The following is a 16,389-nucleotide window of genomic DNA, read 5'->3' as shown; positions in this document are numbered from 1 at the left end:
CAGTTCACCTAATATGAAAAAGAAGGAATTAATGTCCATGTTAGAGCTTAACATTTAGGATGATTAGGAGGTAAACTATGAAGTAAATAATATATTAAAGAAAACTTGCATACAGTCTCTCCTCTAGACTCATTGGCTGAGCTTTTGTGACTGCGCTCCTTCAAACCTTATGGACTTTAAAGTTACCTCTAGATGAAACCTCCAAAGGAGCTACTGCTGTCATTAAGTCTTTACTGAGCTCTGCTGAAGGTTTCTTCCTGTTAAATAGAGTTTTCCTCTCCACTGTCGCCACATGTATGAGGGATTGCTGCAAAGTCAACTTCACAATGCAACTGACTGTTCACTGTCGCTACATGCTCGTTCTGGAGGAATGAATGCCACAACTCAAAGACTTGATGCATTCTGCTGGATTTGCTTAGATAGAAAACAGTTGAATAAAAATGAATAATAATAATAAGCTGAAATTGATTGCATTGTTAGATAACTTGAATCAGTTTGTAATATGAGCCATTGACTTGTTATCTGTCTATATGATTGAATTGGCTCTTTCATGTTTTGTTGCCACACAGCCTTGAATTCAAATGGATTGTTTGAGAGTTTGCACTATCTATTCTTCTTTATTGTAAAGCAGGTAACGAATAGTTATCTAAGCGTATCTGCAACCCCCCCCCCCCCATAAAAAGGTCTCCATATCTTTCCGCTGGGATTTTTGCCCCTTCCACAAGGCAGAACTGCTCCAGCTCGCTCATGTTGGATAGTCTTCACTTTTGAGCAGCAACCCTGAAGTCTCACCACATTATCACAGTTGGATTGAGGTCTTGGCTTTGACTAGGCCATTCAACCCATGTAACTGTCTCCCGTTAAACCGCTCGATCTTTGTTACAGCAGTATGCTTCAGGTCATTGTCGTGCTGGAAGGTGAAGCTCCGTCCCGGTCTCAGATCACAGGCAGACTGACACAGGTTTTGTGCAAGAATATCCATGTGTTCAGCAACATCCATCTTTCCCTGGACCTTGACCAGTTTCCCAGTCCCTGCTGCTGAAAAACATTCCCACAGCATGATGCTGCCACCACCATGTTCCACAGTTGCACTGTGGGAATGATGTTCTTTGGGTGAAGGGATGTGTTGGGCTTGCGCCAGACATTTTCCTTTGCGGCCAAAAAGTTGAATTTTAGTCTCATTGGACCAGATCTCCTTCTTCCATACATTTAGCGAGTCACCCACAATGGCTCTTGGCAAACTCAAAACATGCCTTCTTTTTTTGAACGCTAAGTAGTTGTTTTTTATGGCCTTCTGTAAAGCCCAGCTGTATAGAGTGCACTGCCTTTTGTGATCCTATGGACTGATACATTGGTCTCCGCTGTGGAACTCTTTAACTCCTCCAGTCTCTTAGCTGTCTCTCAGAATAATCACAATAATCAAAATAATCATAATAATTATGATAATCATAATTTCTATTTGTTGAAATGTGTCCTCTGTATTTAACCCATTCCTAAGGGAGCAGTGCGTTGCCACTGTGTGGTGCCCAAGGAGCGTTCTAGGCTAAATATGTTGCTCAGGGATGCAGATTGGCAGTCTCTGGGATTCAAAGCAGGTAACTTGCAACTTTCCCAAGACACGAGTGTCCTGCTCTACCACTAAATTGGCCACCACTTCTGGTTTCTTGCCCTCCTTGCCTTGTCTGTTGAGTTTTTGTGGCTGGTCCTCTCTTCTTTGTTGCTTTGCCATGTGCTTTCCATTTGAAGATTATGGATCTGATGCTGCTTCAGGGGAACGTCAAAGATTTGGATATTCTTTTATAACCACATCCTGAATTGTTGTTCTCAACAACCTTGTTCCTGACTTGTTTGGAGAGTTCCTGACTTGTTTGTAGAGTCTCCACACTACTCCAGACATTTTGAATTGAGAAAGCTTCTTGGATGGGATGCGAGGCGTCTTCCGCCTCAGAATAGAAGTCCAGTTGTTTTATAATTCTTTAACCTTTTTTGGCTTGGTCTTAATGGTGTGATGCCTTTTGCTTAGAGGCGCTGCAGCCTCTGTTTATGCTCACAGATCATGTGTCTCTTACAATTCATACAGGTGGACTTCATTTCACTAATTATGTGACTTTTGAAGGTCTTTTGTTGTGCCCAAATTTTTAATGAGTTTTATGGCCAAGGAGGGTGGATACATACGCGCATGCCAATTTTTGCCTTCTTATTTTTCACCTTTTTTTTATTTCGCTTCACCAACTTTTGCAATTTTTTGCAGGTCCACCACATAAAATAAGTAAAAAACATAAAAATTACATATTGGAATTGGTAATAAAGCCATGGGGGCGACTGCTTTTGCAAGGTGCTGTACCTCCGTAAACAGAGCGCTATTAAATGGCATAAGAATTAGCTAAACTCACTTCAACTTTGTCACGTGAAAAACAACATCACTCCGTTCAAAGATATCAAACATATGAACACCATTTTTTGACAGCGTTCATACATAGACCTCCTATATGGAGATGCACTGATCAGAGTTTTGTGGAGCATTTTTGTAAAGCTTTCACCAGCAGGTTCGCATATTTTTTTTTAGGGCAGCACTTTCAGAAATGCCAGAGCAATAACTTAGCAATGGTTTACTTCCTACATGATATTCTGCTCATGCACTCTCCTTCATTTCAACTTCCACGCTTGTCTTCCTTATCCCTTTCATCTGTGTATCCTTATTTATGTCAGGTGTATTGACAAGGACGCACATGGAGGCCTCTGTTCTTCAAAATAGAATCTCTTCCGTGTTTTCCACAAACTTCTTTTTTTGTTTTTGTTTTTTACGTCTTTCATACAAGCCAGGGAAGTGCTGGTCTGCCGACAGCTGGCTGGGGACCCTTGCCCTGGAGCATGTGGACGTTTACTTTGACTAGGAAATTTTCACAAGGCACCCAAAATTTCCAAATCCTGCATGTTACACGACAGACAGAGGTTTGAAGCTGAAAAAAACAAAACAGCGGATCTTTTCTATAATACAGTCTTACTTCTTGTTTTATACGGAGGTTGCCTCCCGGTCAGCTCGGCCATTTTCTAATTCACTAAAATATTCCCAAAATAAAAATTAATAATTGAACTTTATAACTCACAATGGAGAAATTCACTTCTGCATCTTAACCCATCTCCTTGGGGAGCAGTGGGCTGCCACTGTGTGGCGCCTGGGGAGCAATCAGGGGTTAAGGGTCTTGCTCAAGGACCCAGAATGGCAGCTTGCAGGAATTGAACTCAGAACCTCTGGGACTGAAGCTCTGTGCTCTAACCGCTCAGCCACCACTCCCCTAATTACTTAAACGGTAAAAGAACAAATTGATGCTGAAATGACCAGCACTCAACGAAACTTTGCTCTCTGTACCAGCTACAACTTCCTTTTAAATATCTTCCCACATCTCTGCTGACTCTGACTTTTTTTTATACCTTATTAATACAAAAAATTTGTAACGCTCTCTCTTTTTCCTGAAGTATCAACTTCCACAGTGAAGGTAGGGCTCAGTGATTGGAGAAAGATGTTTTTCTGTTTATGACTGGCCAGTCGCTGATCAGGACTGGTCAACATATACACAGTAATTTAGTTCTAGGTTAGAGAAAAGCTTGGTAATTAAATTTTCTGTAATTCCCAGGGCATGGTTAGAATAGTCTATATACAAGGTTGTATTAATGTTATCCATAGGATCTGATCCAACTGTTTTAAAATAGCATGATTTTCAGAGCGCAAAGACACCAGTGACTCATTTGTCACTTAGAGGAGAGCTGATTCAGTGCTGTTGTGAAACTTGATTGAAAATGAAAAAAATAATATAAAAGCAGTTGGTGAAGACAAGCTTTTTTTCTAGGCACATACATTAAAAAAAAAACAATTTTGAGATTGGCAGGTATTGCGTAGCGTCTAGTGGAGATTGTGCTTTTTGATGTGAGAGCAGCAGGGGCCATTACTGTTAACCAGTAATTTGGTATTTACATAATTTTGGTTCGACAGAGCTATACAAAAATGCTGTGACTCACGATCTGGTGCGGCAGCACTGGTTTTGTATTATTTCAAAAATAACATCTTTACATATCTCCATAAGCATTCTGCTGCATTCTTTTTCTCCCATCCATGACTCAACTTTCTTTGTTGGTCACACATGCAACCTCTGTCCAACCTATAATTATTCATGAAACCATGCCTTCTCTGGTTTATAGCAGTTCTACCAGACTGGATGATCTGCATAAGGAAGGGAACATCTCGTTGTGGTTGATAAAAGATGAAGCGCATTAAGCAGAAAAATAGCCAGAAAAAAAAAAAAAAAAGGTTTTTCATTTTCTTCTTTCCCTCAAGCTGCTCAGTAGGGGACCGGGTAGGCTATTTTTCAGCAGCTATTACTGGATCTGCTAGGTGAAAACTGCACACTCCCTGACTGCACATTATTCATTGAGTTGGTCAAGAATGGTGTGTCAAAGATGTCATAAATTAGTTTCCCTGGAGTCTCTTCACCTGCGCTGATAGGACCATTTTAAACACTTTCACAGATTAAATGGTGCTTCTACTATTATTAATCAAGAGGTGTGTGTGTATGTATGTCTGTCTGTTTATATATATATAGTATATATTAGAGATGCACCAATCCGATACCCGGATGGGATTTCGGCTCCGATATTGACTAATTAGCTGGATCGGATATCGGATGATTGATGCCAATCTAGTCATTTCTTTTTTTATCACTATCATACACAGCAATACAGTTACACTAATCTAGTCACTTCTATTCTATGTTTGCAGCAGTGGTTACGCAGAGCACGCACAGCAGCTAGCGATGAACAAACACAGAGCAACATGGAGCAAGTGCCGGAGCGAGCCAAGTCTGCTATTTGGAAACATTTCAAACTTGATACGCCAACAAGTCTGACTGCAACATGCAATATCTGCAATGCATAAGTTGGGAGGGAGTTGATAAAGTTGGAAAATTCAACATCACAAACTTAAATAAGCATCTCCAAATACACCATGCTAAAGAACTTGCAAAACTTTTTTAACAATGTTTATTGGAAGCCTGATAACTTCACTCACATGGCAAAGTAGACGGTTTATTCACTCAACAGTAGTATTGGATTGGTATCGGGTATACTAGCCCAGGTATCGTATCGTATTGGAAAAAACTGGATCAGTGCATCCCCACTATATATATATATACTCATATATAATATATATACACACACACACACACACACACACACACACACACACACACACACATATATATATATATATACACACAGTTGTTCTATTAAAACATATTTTTCACAAAAAAATTATTTACTGACACCTGGAGGTCAGAGTGCAGCTAACTGCAAAACCATTTTTGCCTAGTGGTTAGAGCAGCGCGCTTGCACTCTGAGAAGGTTGCAAGTACCCGGTTCGATCCCCACTGCCTGCACTCTGGGTCCCTGAGCAAGACCCTTAACCCCTGATTGCTCCCCAGGTGCCACACAGTGGCAGCCCACTGCTCCCCCAGGGGATGGGATAAGATGCAGAAGTGAATTTCTCCATTGTGAGATCAATAAAGTTCAATTAATTAATTAATTCTTTATATCAAGGGTGATCATTTAATTTTATAGTTTTGTTGTTTGTTTGTTTTTGATTTTTCGAGAAGGTGGGGGTGGGGAGGGCAATAAACAGAGCGATTTCTAAAGTTTTGGGGGACGTCAAAGAAAAAACACAGATTACAAGACGGTAATTTTTTTTTTCATTTAAATCAGAATTGAAAAATATCCGTTCAACTATTTCAACCATTGTCAATAATTGTTTTAAGATTTTGTGTACTTTTGCTGTTTTTCACTCTTTTTCCTTATGTTCTGAGTTACTCTACTCTCCCCTTAAAGTATCAGCTGCGCTCAACCACTAGAGATGCTCGATTTCTCCCTTCTGTTTCCCTTTTCTTTTTTTTCTGCCCATGTCTTGCATAAAGGAGAAGCTGAGAGGACTCTTTTTTTCCCCCTCCTTTCCTCAGACTTTAATATATGCTGTGGCATTTGTCGGATTTGTAAAAATAACCCTGGCTTATTTTAGGTTAAATATTAATATTCTTATTTTGACATAACCTCCTGCCTGACGCTCCTCCAACTGTGCCACTGTGCCGGGTGCTGGGTCATCAGGTTGTTGCATTAAAGCAATCAAACAATACCAGTAATTGTTAACATTTTGCATATTACTTCTAGTATTTTAAAGTTCCTCATCTTTGATAAGCTCCAAGCCTTTAAGGTTAAGGTCTTCTTGCCATTGTTTTAATCTTTAGCTGCTTTTACAGGTTTTGTATCAAAAGTCGTGACTCTGCCTGGGCCATTGTAAATTATGAATGTCCATTCAAAAGAAACAGGTTTTTAGAAACTAATACTTAATAAGCTAAAATGCCAATGGGATGAATAACTGCATATGCCTTGAAAATAGAATGGCATAGTGAAAGAAATTAAAGATGAGTGGGCTGAAGAATGAACTGATAAAGAGATTAGACTGTAAACAATTGGCTAAAAGCGGTTGGCTTTAAATACAGAAACGGCAAACAAACCCCAGCTGTCACGGGGTGTAGATGATCAGATAAAAGTGTGTTTTCAAAAGGAATCCTGAATCTCCATCAGCTAGGAAGTAGATGCTGGAGCCTTCTTGATAAAACACATCAAAATGTCCCGAAGTACAATAAATGTAGTCCTATGCATTTTCTTTTTAGACACTAAAATGACACAGGACCAAAATGTTTAAGCTGTTAGAAAAGCTGGAATCGCCACATAGGTGATACGCATTTCTTTTTCATGATTCACATATTCTTAAAAATGAAAAACCTGCGTTATATATAACAACAGTGATTTAAGTTTTTAGAATGCGTGACACAATCAAAATAAACGGCTGTTAGACAACATAGTGTTCTGTTGCACCTATGACAATAGCATGCATAAAGGTATCTTTTAAGAATCAGCAATAACACTGATTTCAAATCAACATGCATTAATTAACAGTTTTGTCAATTAATGCATGTAAACATAATTTTTTATGCTTTATTTAAATAGGAACAATAAATACTTTCAAAAGTATCAAAGTAAAAATAAAATCTTTAATGTATCTATCTAATGTTTTTATATTTTTGATTATGCATTTCCATCCAGCCATCCATTTGTAAATCCAGAGAAGGTTTGTGCAGAGGCCTAATAACAGTTAATGACATGATATGGAAAATGTCAAGAGGGGAAATGTGATGCAGAAAAGATTAGGGACCTTTAGGTTATATTAATCTGTTTTGTAAAATGTTCCTGCATTGCATCCTGTCACTTTGCATTCTGTTCTGTCTCTTCTTCCCTCCTGTCCCCGGCATCCAAAAATAGATCTAAAAAAGATCCATGGTGAGCGGAAATACTTTTTTTTTGTCTCAAAAACCCCCGGATTTGAACCAGCAGTTGTCCTTTCTGAATGCTCTCTCTCATGCAGGGAGAGTGACTCAGTTAATCCTGGTCGATTTTCAAGGCCAACAGTCACCATCACCATAATCTTCAACAATACTGCCATCATGATCATCAATAAGTGCCTCTCTTTGTCTCAGCTTGTTTAAGCTTTGGTTTTCTGCTTTCTGTGCTTCGGCTCTTTCTCCTCACCTTTCCAGTGTGGACATGTGATTGTTTAGCTGACTGTCAGAAGAATATACTTCCCAGAGCTCACATTCTGTACTGCTGTCAGACTGGTATAAAATCCATTTATGGTTAAAAAAAAACCCTCAGGTTTCTGTTGGTCCTTTAATATTTCATTACATTTAATGTTTACATGCAGCATTTCTATCAAAATAACAGTAATATCTTCAAGCAGCTTGATGATTTATTTATAACATATGTTAAAGACCCTTTTCTCCGTCGGCACATTAGCTCTCAGGAACCTTTTTAATTTCATGTCTTGCAAAACTACGTTGTCAAGTTACATACATAAACCTCTGTGGGATAGACCCACTCAAAATAGTGTGTAATTATGAGCTGGAAGTAAAAGGAAGCATGTTTTTTAAACTGTCTTGTAATTAAAAAAAAAAAATTTTTATTTAGTTTCCCGTACTTCGTGAGGGTATCAGGGGTTTCTTTGGAGTAAAAATTCACCGCCATGGAAACTAAGAAAAACACCAGACATGCATAGAACCTACCAAGACCTGGCTGTCCACCTAAACGGACAGACTGGGCAAGGAGAGCACTAATTAGACAAACAGGCGAGAGTTCGAAGCTAAGTTTGGAGGAGTTGAGATAACCCACAGTTTAGATTAGACCATCTGTTAACTAGTTATGCTCCCACCAGATATGGCCATTATCGAAGCCACAACAGGCTGTCTTTGCAGTCTGACACAAAAAAAACAACAAAACACTGACATTTCAGATGAAGCCAAAACAACTATTTTACCTACATATAGAGGTAACTGGAACTGTGCATCACCATTATAATGCCATTCCCTGGGTGACATAGGGAGGTGGAGGAATATTACCATAGGTACGATTTTCTTCAGGGGGAATATGAAGCTAGTCAGAGTTGATGAGAAGATGCAATCTAGGAAGAAAACCTGTTTTGACAAGTTTTGTTCCTTTCCTTTGTTTAACTATAACCAGACATGATCTTTTATCAACCATTTAGAAGTGAAGGGTCTAAAAAAATGAATAAAAACCCAAAAGCGGATGTTATTTCAGTAGCAGTGTGATTTGTGTCCTGAAATTGCTGCTTCTGCTGTAATCGTTGTCATTTCGAACCTGTAGTGTTTATTGTAGAGAACTTTGTTGTGCTGGATTGATGTCCCTACATTAACTGTATAAACAACTTTCTCTGCAGAAACCTGAAAATGTTCCTTACTTTCTTGGCATTTCCTGTTGAGTCATTTCTCTTTGCAGTGTAGCATGAGCCAAATACTTTTCATCATACATATTTAAAGCAATGTTTTTCAGCGCAGCACAAAAAAAGCATTATTATTTTGCCTTAGGAGCTAAGCTTTAAAAAAAAATATCCATAGCATGTATCTAGTTGAAAAGTCAGGGATTAATAACTTTATTTTTCATATGCTACATAATTTTTCTTTGGTATCACAAAAGATTTTTATTGCTTTGATTAATGGTTCTGAGTTGTAGTGGTCACCCAGTCCTGATAAATATATATATTTTAACCCAACTAATCCCTGATTATTTAACTTTTTATCCAAAGGTGATGAGGGTTGGTACCTGCAACGGAAACCACTCCTGCTTGGAAATGGTGTCTATCAACAATGTTAAATTATTCCCAGTGTTTTCTCTCTATTTTAAAGAATGCAGCAGCAACAAACAGCAGGCTCTTTTTGTCTAAGTGGGTAACAATTGTGATGTTGCTGCACATTTTACAAAGTCCACTTATGGTTAGTTAATCACCTCCTCTTGACAACTCCTTCCTAAGAAGCAGCAGGCTCCCGGTGCAGCTGAACACCTTAAAAGATAAAAACAAAAACAAATGTAGAACCAGGTAGAAGATGCAGAACTGAATTCTCATCACCCTTTTGAGATTCTGTGAGAACAAATTTGCTTTTGCAAGTATGCTTTGTCCCTTTGTTCTCATACTTGAATTTCTTTCGTGAATTTCTTGAAAAGTCATGTGTTTTTCCCTCTGTACCTCTGACTCACTGAAGGGCAGATGCACAAAGCTGTTCGCAGCTGCCAAATGTTTGCAAACCTGATTTTGCAAGTGCTACCAGTTCTTCAAGACATAAAGATAGATCTGCAAATCTCTCTTTCTTACTCTCTCTCTCTCTCTGTCCTTTCGATAAATGCAAACATTTTAGTCATCTTTGATAACATTTTGAACATCGATTTCTTATTTTAATGTTATTAGTGCGTATAATCATTCGCACTGTCTGGGTTTTATCTTTGCACTTATTTTTACTTGAGTACTTGATTTAGGAAATCAACCTTTGCATGATTCTTCATAGACATCCTCCTTTTATACATGTAATTAATTTGATGGAGGAAATCTCAGTCAGAATCTCCTAAGCCACATTAAATATGTAATAAAGGCATTTGACTGGGTATGAAAGAATTCATCCTCCAACTGAATTTTAATGCTTTATCTAATAAATTACGAAACTGAATATTTATATGCTTTTATATAGATTATTGTAGATATTAGCTGCTAATTATGTTAGTTGCTTCCTATGTTAATTTTATTGTATGTAAAACAGCATTCAGGTTTAAAAGAAAACAGACTTCTTCAAGAAAAAAAGGAAGAAAGAAAAAACCTAAATCAAAACAAAAAAATTCAGCAGCACAGCTGCTGCAGCTGGTTAAGGTCACGCCGTGTTACACTGTGACCCTAATGGCGCGGCTCAGCCAGCAGTGATGCAGTTAGCTCCAACGCCCCAGGATTCAGCTGTCCACATTGTTTATGGTCATTCTCTCTGCCGGCTGTGAAGACCTGGCTCTGGTGCGTGTAGATAGTTGAAGGTCAGTTCAGGCTTCATGGCAGCATGTTGATGGAGGGGGTGATCCTGTGTGCCTAAAAAGCGAGAGATGTGATTCTGAGGCAGGAGTGATTGCAATGACAAGGACAGGATGTGCTCATATGTTCAATTTGCACAAACACATTTACCTTGTCCAGGAGCGAGCAGGCATGGAAGGACCCAACCTTCACGTTTTACTCAAATTAGTTGTTGATCTTCTTTTAGCTAAATACTACAATGCCAAAAAGGATCATTGAAACTCCTAGCACGGTAAACCCACTATGTGTAAAGACGTGTTTCAAGGACAGCATTCCTCACAGCTTCTGAGGTTTTTCCTGCACTCGAAAACGACTTATGATGCTCAAGATATTGCAAAGTAAAGTTTTAAAGATTTGACAACATTAATCATTCCAGGAAAAATTTCAGATATGCATCAAATAAGAATATTTAGAAAGTGTAATCCATGCCTCACAATAAATGACTAGAGAAGCAACCATGGAGGTGTTCTTGCCTAGTAACATTAGTTAAGATTTTCCAGTTGGATTTGGCCTTCTGTTTTGTCACAATCTTTTTTTTTTTTTCTGGGTGATGAGATACACAGTAACCTTTTTGTTTAACTTGATGACAAAGAGAATTGTGGGAAAGACTGCTGACTTGACAGTTGTTCAGTAGATGAGGATTGACCTCTATAAGGAGGGTAATCCACAAAAAGGTAATTTCCATAAAAGATGGCTTTTCCGCAGCGACACCAGAACCAACAAGACGACTATTTAAACAACCGGGGCTTTCTTCACACCTTTATACCTTATTACTTCCATGCCATATTGCATTTGTTCAGAAATCCATGTAAAAGAAGCCCAAACTATATGAAAAGACATAATTTTCAACAGTCTGAGATTTGTGTAACAAAAAACTATGTAACATTTTCTCACACACGTCTAAGAAACTTTTTAAAATAACACATCTTCTCCTTTAAGCCTTAAACATCAAAATGAGCTGAATTAAATTAATTATATCTGTTGAGTAATTACATGCTTTTAAGTTATTTAATGTTTAATCTAATAACCTTCATTCTGTCAGTCTGTGACTATCAGCCCAATTTAGCTGTGATATTAGGACAATAGGTGAAAGAGGGATTTGAGCTTGAGCTAACAGCAAACTCTGCACACATATGGGATAAATGAGAGACATGTCTTCAAATAACACTTTAACAGAAATAAATGTCTGTCCAGGGAACAGCATTAATAATGTTGTTTACCTAAATTGACAATATATTCTAATCAACAACTCTTCTTTACTACTGAAACTTAACTAAAACTACTAAGCAAAATCACGATAAAGAACTAAGAAAGTGTGTACACACAAAAGAACAAATTGACAAATAAAATGATTGAGCCATCCCAATGGTTCAACCAAAGTTTATCTTAAAAAATGTGATATGCGGTCAGATTTGCCTCACTAATTCAGAAGAACAATTGGTATGTGGTCAACCCATTAGCCATGCAACTCTGAGTTAGATAAAACATTATTTGAGATATTAGTATTTTAAAGAAAGATTTGCTACATTAAGAATCAGTAACCTTTAGAAAATCAGATTTTTAATCAATGTAATTATTTCTCTGGAAACAATTAGATTTCAATTGGTAATTGCAATATTCCAAAACCATTCATTTAACTTTTAAAATTTTGGGGATTCTACATTATAGGTCCTCAGAAAGTGGTAAATAACTGAAGTGGAAGGGAAACGATGCATGCGGGTCAAATCCTTTAATAAAACTTTCTATACTGAAAAGGTGAGACATGCATTTGAGTGAATACCTTGTTGTGGAACCACATTTCACCAAAAGTGTTGCATGCCGTGTGGTTAAATCTTAATAAATAAAGCTACTTTAAAAGCTATATTAATAAAAGAGAGTTTTCAAGAGGATATTACTGAAAAAACAGGATCATGACGATCGAGAAACACAGCAGACAGGTCAGGGAGAAAGTTGTGGAGATGTTTGATGCAGGATTAGATTGTAAATACAATGCCCAGCTTTGGCCATCTCAAAGACCTCTGTTCTATCAGTCATCAAAAATTTTAAACAGTATAGCACAGCAGGAAATCTACCTTGCTGTGGACCTACAACAGTGCTGTCCAAAGTCAGTCCTCAAGGGCCAGTGATGCTTAGGTGTTTCCCTGGTTTGACACGTTTGACTCAAATAAATGAGTCACTATCAGGCACTTGATGACAGGCTAACGGGCTTATTCATCTATTTAAACAAGCTTTGTTATAGCACAGAATGAAAAACTAAATCACAGCCTTGAGGACTGGGGTTGGACACATTTTAACTAAACTGACAGGCTAGGTAAGGCTGGCATAATCAGATAAGTGGCCAATAGGCCCAAAGGCCTACCCCTCAAGGAGATGTTGAGATTAACAACTCACGGGGGGATAATGTTGGAAAATAAGATGGATGAAAAGCATTAGTCTAACCACTAAGGGATTTTTTTTCATTCACAGTTTTCACATTTCCCGTTTTAGACTTTTGTGTTGCTGGTGCTATTATTCAGCCGCATGTTATACCATGGCACCCGGACGTTTTCCTGTACTGACCCCTTTCTTTACGGTTGACTTTAACCAGGAACAAAACCTGCATCTGACTGTACCTTTACGCAAACTCGTGTTTGTTTCCTCCTTTAGGTTCTCATGACTCCTTCAGTTTCTACATTGATGAGGCATCTCCAGTGGGCCCAGAGCAGCCAGAGACGGTGCAGAACTTCGTGTCTGTTTTTGGTACGGTAGCCAAGAAGCTCATGAGAAAGTGGTTGGCCACGCAGACTATGAACTTCACTAGCCAGCTGGAGGCCGGGATCCGTTTCTTTGACCTGCGCATCTCCACCAAGCCCCGTGACCCTGACAACGAGCTGTACTTCGCCCACGGGCTCTTCAGTGCCACGGTCAGCAGAGAAGCACACAGCTCTGATGGTTTTTGATGCAATGACTTTTTAGTGATGCTTGTCATTGCTAAGTGATGTTATTTAATCTCCTTGCAAGAGGCAGTTTATTTAACTATATGCCCGAGTGCAGACTGAGAATCTAATCGTGCAAGATACTTCAAGGGGTTCAAGTGGAGAGTCACAGTTTTTCATGAATTTAGATGCTGGTGCCAAATGTCAGTAGAGGGAGTTCTTGACACAAGTTATTTTCATGTGTTTGTTTTCAGGTCCGGGAGGGTTTAGAGCAGATCAGCTGTTTCCTGTCAGCGCATGCCAAAGAAGTCGTTTTCCTGGACTTCAACCACTTCTACGGCGTACAGAACCTGCACCATGAAAAGCTGGTGGCCATGCTGAAGGAAGTGTTTGGAGAGAAACTCTGCCCAGTGGTTTTTGCTCAAGAGGTACATATTTATTTGCATTTTGACAGGAAGTGAAATAGTAAAGATGTTTAGGTGAATATGTGAGCAGGATAGCTCACATATTAGCAGTCCCCTATCATTTATTTCAGCCGCTTTTGTAACTTTAATAATTTGTCTCAAAGAGGATATACCATTTTTGTGAGTTAACAGTATTATTTTGTCCGCCCTGCACAGAAGGCCATCTGTTTTCATCTCCTGATATTCACAATGGTGATTTTCACATCTCTAATCATAGTTCTATTTTATCGATCAACATACTATTTTCATTCTAATTTTGTTCTTTTGAGTGTTTTCAATCTATTCATGTTCTTCATTTTTATTTTCTTATTTTTGCCTGACTGGTACTGAATCCCCTTTCCTTCCCTCTTTCTGCCTTATCTCATGTAGACGATACTCTAATAAATGATTGCTTTGACATCTTATCTCATAGCACTCTCTTATCACAGTGGGCTCAAATCAAGATTTCAATACTGATTTCCTTGCAGAGAATTGGGTTGAGCGACATGCAGTTAGAATGTCAAAAAGACTTTTCTATCTTCACTTTTCCATATCTTAGCTGTTGCTAGAGCTGCACTCATCTCAGACATCATAGGTTTATCCTGGAATCTGGTGCTGCCCTTATGTGCTGCAATGACCACTATCACCACTGAGGCTTTGACTTTCCACATATTTCCTCTTTCCCGTTTGATTCTATTAGTATTTTTGATGCTTCTCATGTTTATTGTTCTTGACATTGCTGTCGCTTTAAATTGCTTTATCTCTATAAGTATTCCTGTTTCTTCTGTTTTGTCCTCTACCACAAAGTCTGATTGGTTAGCTATTTTTTTTACTTCAATTGTTATTGTTTTTCAATCATGAACATTTCTAAAACACAAACAAAATACGAATATGAACATACCTTGACGGTAAAGGGTAGCTGACATTAATCTCAGTATATGATACAGATTGTAGCAGCAGTAAGGCCTTGGAATGGAGTTTATGTGCATAGTGTAAGACTATACCATTCGACTGGTCAAATGTCAATGGTGCATTCAGGGCTTCGTTCTGCCGAGGAATATCGTCCCCTTTTAGTCAAAACGGTGTCCCATGGGTTTTCCCTCTCCTGTCCTTCTTGCCCATTGTTCTCCAGTCTATGCAGCATGGATTCGTAAGATGAAATGATGCCGTACCAAGCCCCTCCCTCAGCATCCAATGCCCATTTAATTATTTTTACAGATATATCAAAGGGTTCACATTTTAAAACTGCAGCTAATCTTTGACCAGTGTGAAAGGATTCAGTGTACGTTTGAACTGTCTTTAAAATCTGGTTTCCACTCCAGTCCCCACTGCAGTTTAACCTTGCCTGCAAGATGAATTCTCACTGCACATTTGTGCATTCACAAACAAACGGGAATCCATCTTGTACCACTCTGGCTTCGACATACTGCCATACCAGTGTGACAAAAGCAAGAGCTGACGAGCATACAGCCGGACCAACATAAACATGGCAGCACAGGAGGGCACACACATAGCTGCTGCTATCTCATCTGTTTTGTCAGAATCCACAATTTCTTCTTTGGTAGTTGTACAGCAACAAGTGCCTTGAATAGCTTATCTTTTTGTGGTTTCTCATGACGTCTGCTGCAGAAAAGCCACAGTTCTGAAATTCATCCTTTCTGGGACCCAGTTTCAAAAATGATCATGTACAGCCTCCCAAAACACCAGATCAGTGTCAATGTGCAGTCTTAATGACAATATGCCTTTGCGGATACACCTAATCTCATCTCCGCGTGGACGGAGACTAAGATGCCCCCCTTTTTCCAAGATGACTACGACAAACTTCTCCAGAATATAGCATTGGTGAAAATACTGATAATTCAAAGAGTATTAAGACTGACAGACAGCTAACTATCGTCACCAAGAAACAGAATCCTGATGTAAATAAGGGTAAACCAGCTAACAGTCCTCCCTGAAACTCTCCCATTGTAAAGCCAAATGATAAATCTCTTCCTTCAGTTCTGGGAAGATAACAGGAAGAGCTGGCCACCTCGATAAAAACTTGACTAGCACTGCACAGAAACGTCTCCTCAAGCTCAGCACCAAGGAGAAAACAGCCACTGATTGTGTTCACAGCGAACAGTAGGAGCAAATCAACTGAAAATACAGGAATTTCACTTGAAAAGAGGTTTGCTCCACTCCTACAAGACGCTGACACCCTGAAGGAAAGCTCTTCTTCAAACGACAGTAAGAGAAATGAGACCAGATTGCACTCTAAACGGTTTCCTTCTAAACAGCTTCAGAAAGAGCCAGCCAATAGTGGGTGATGGGGCAGTGAATGAGATGAAATGCTTTTATAGCAAGTAAAAAACACCAAAGTACTTAGTTCCGGAAATATATGGTATTGAAGATGTCGGAGAAAGTATTGACGATCACTGACGAGCATCCAACAATAAAAAAACCTCACCATAAACACAGGAGCCTATAATGTTTTCAAAGAACAATTAGAAATCTTGTAAGAGGATTTAATTAATTTGCTGAGCAATGTTCAAGA

At 38.8% G+C, this 16,389-nt stretch overlaps 1 protein-coding gene across 1 annotated transcript in view; it reads left to right on the top strand.

Annotated features, from left to right (window-relative positions):
• plcxd3 (phosphatidylinositol-specific phospholipase C, X domain containing 3) overlaps positions 1-16,389 on the top strand; it is a 31,782-nt gene that overhangs the window by 3,285 nt on the left and 12,108 nt on the right. Inside the window, exons 2-3 of the mRNA XM_012870099.3 lie at positions 13,145-13,401; positions 13,668-13,841. Coding sequence (XP_012725553.2) covers positions 13,145-13,401; positions 13,668-13,841 — 431 coding nt within the window. The remainder of the gene's footprint in view (positions 1-13,144; positions 13,402-13,667; positions 13,842-16,389) is intronic.

Source organism: Fundulus heteroclitus, chromosome 12 (genome assembly GCF_011125445.2).
Source record: "Fundulus heteroclitus isolate FHET01 chromosome 12, MU-UCD_Fhet_4.1, whole genome shotgun sequence".
NCBI lineage: Eukaryota > Metazoa > Chordata > Actinopteri > Cyprinodontiformes > Fundulidae > Fundulus > Fundulus heteroclitus.
This window is presented reverse-complemented; position numbering and strand designations above follow the sequence as displayed.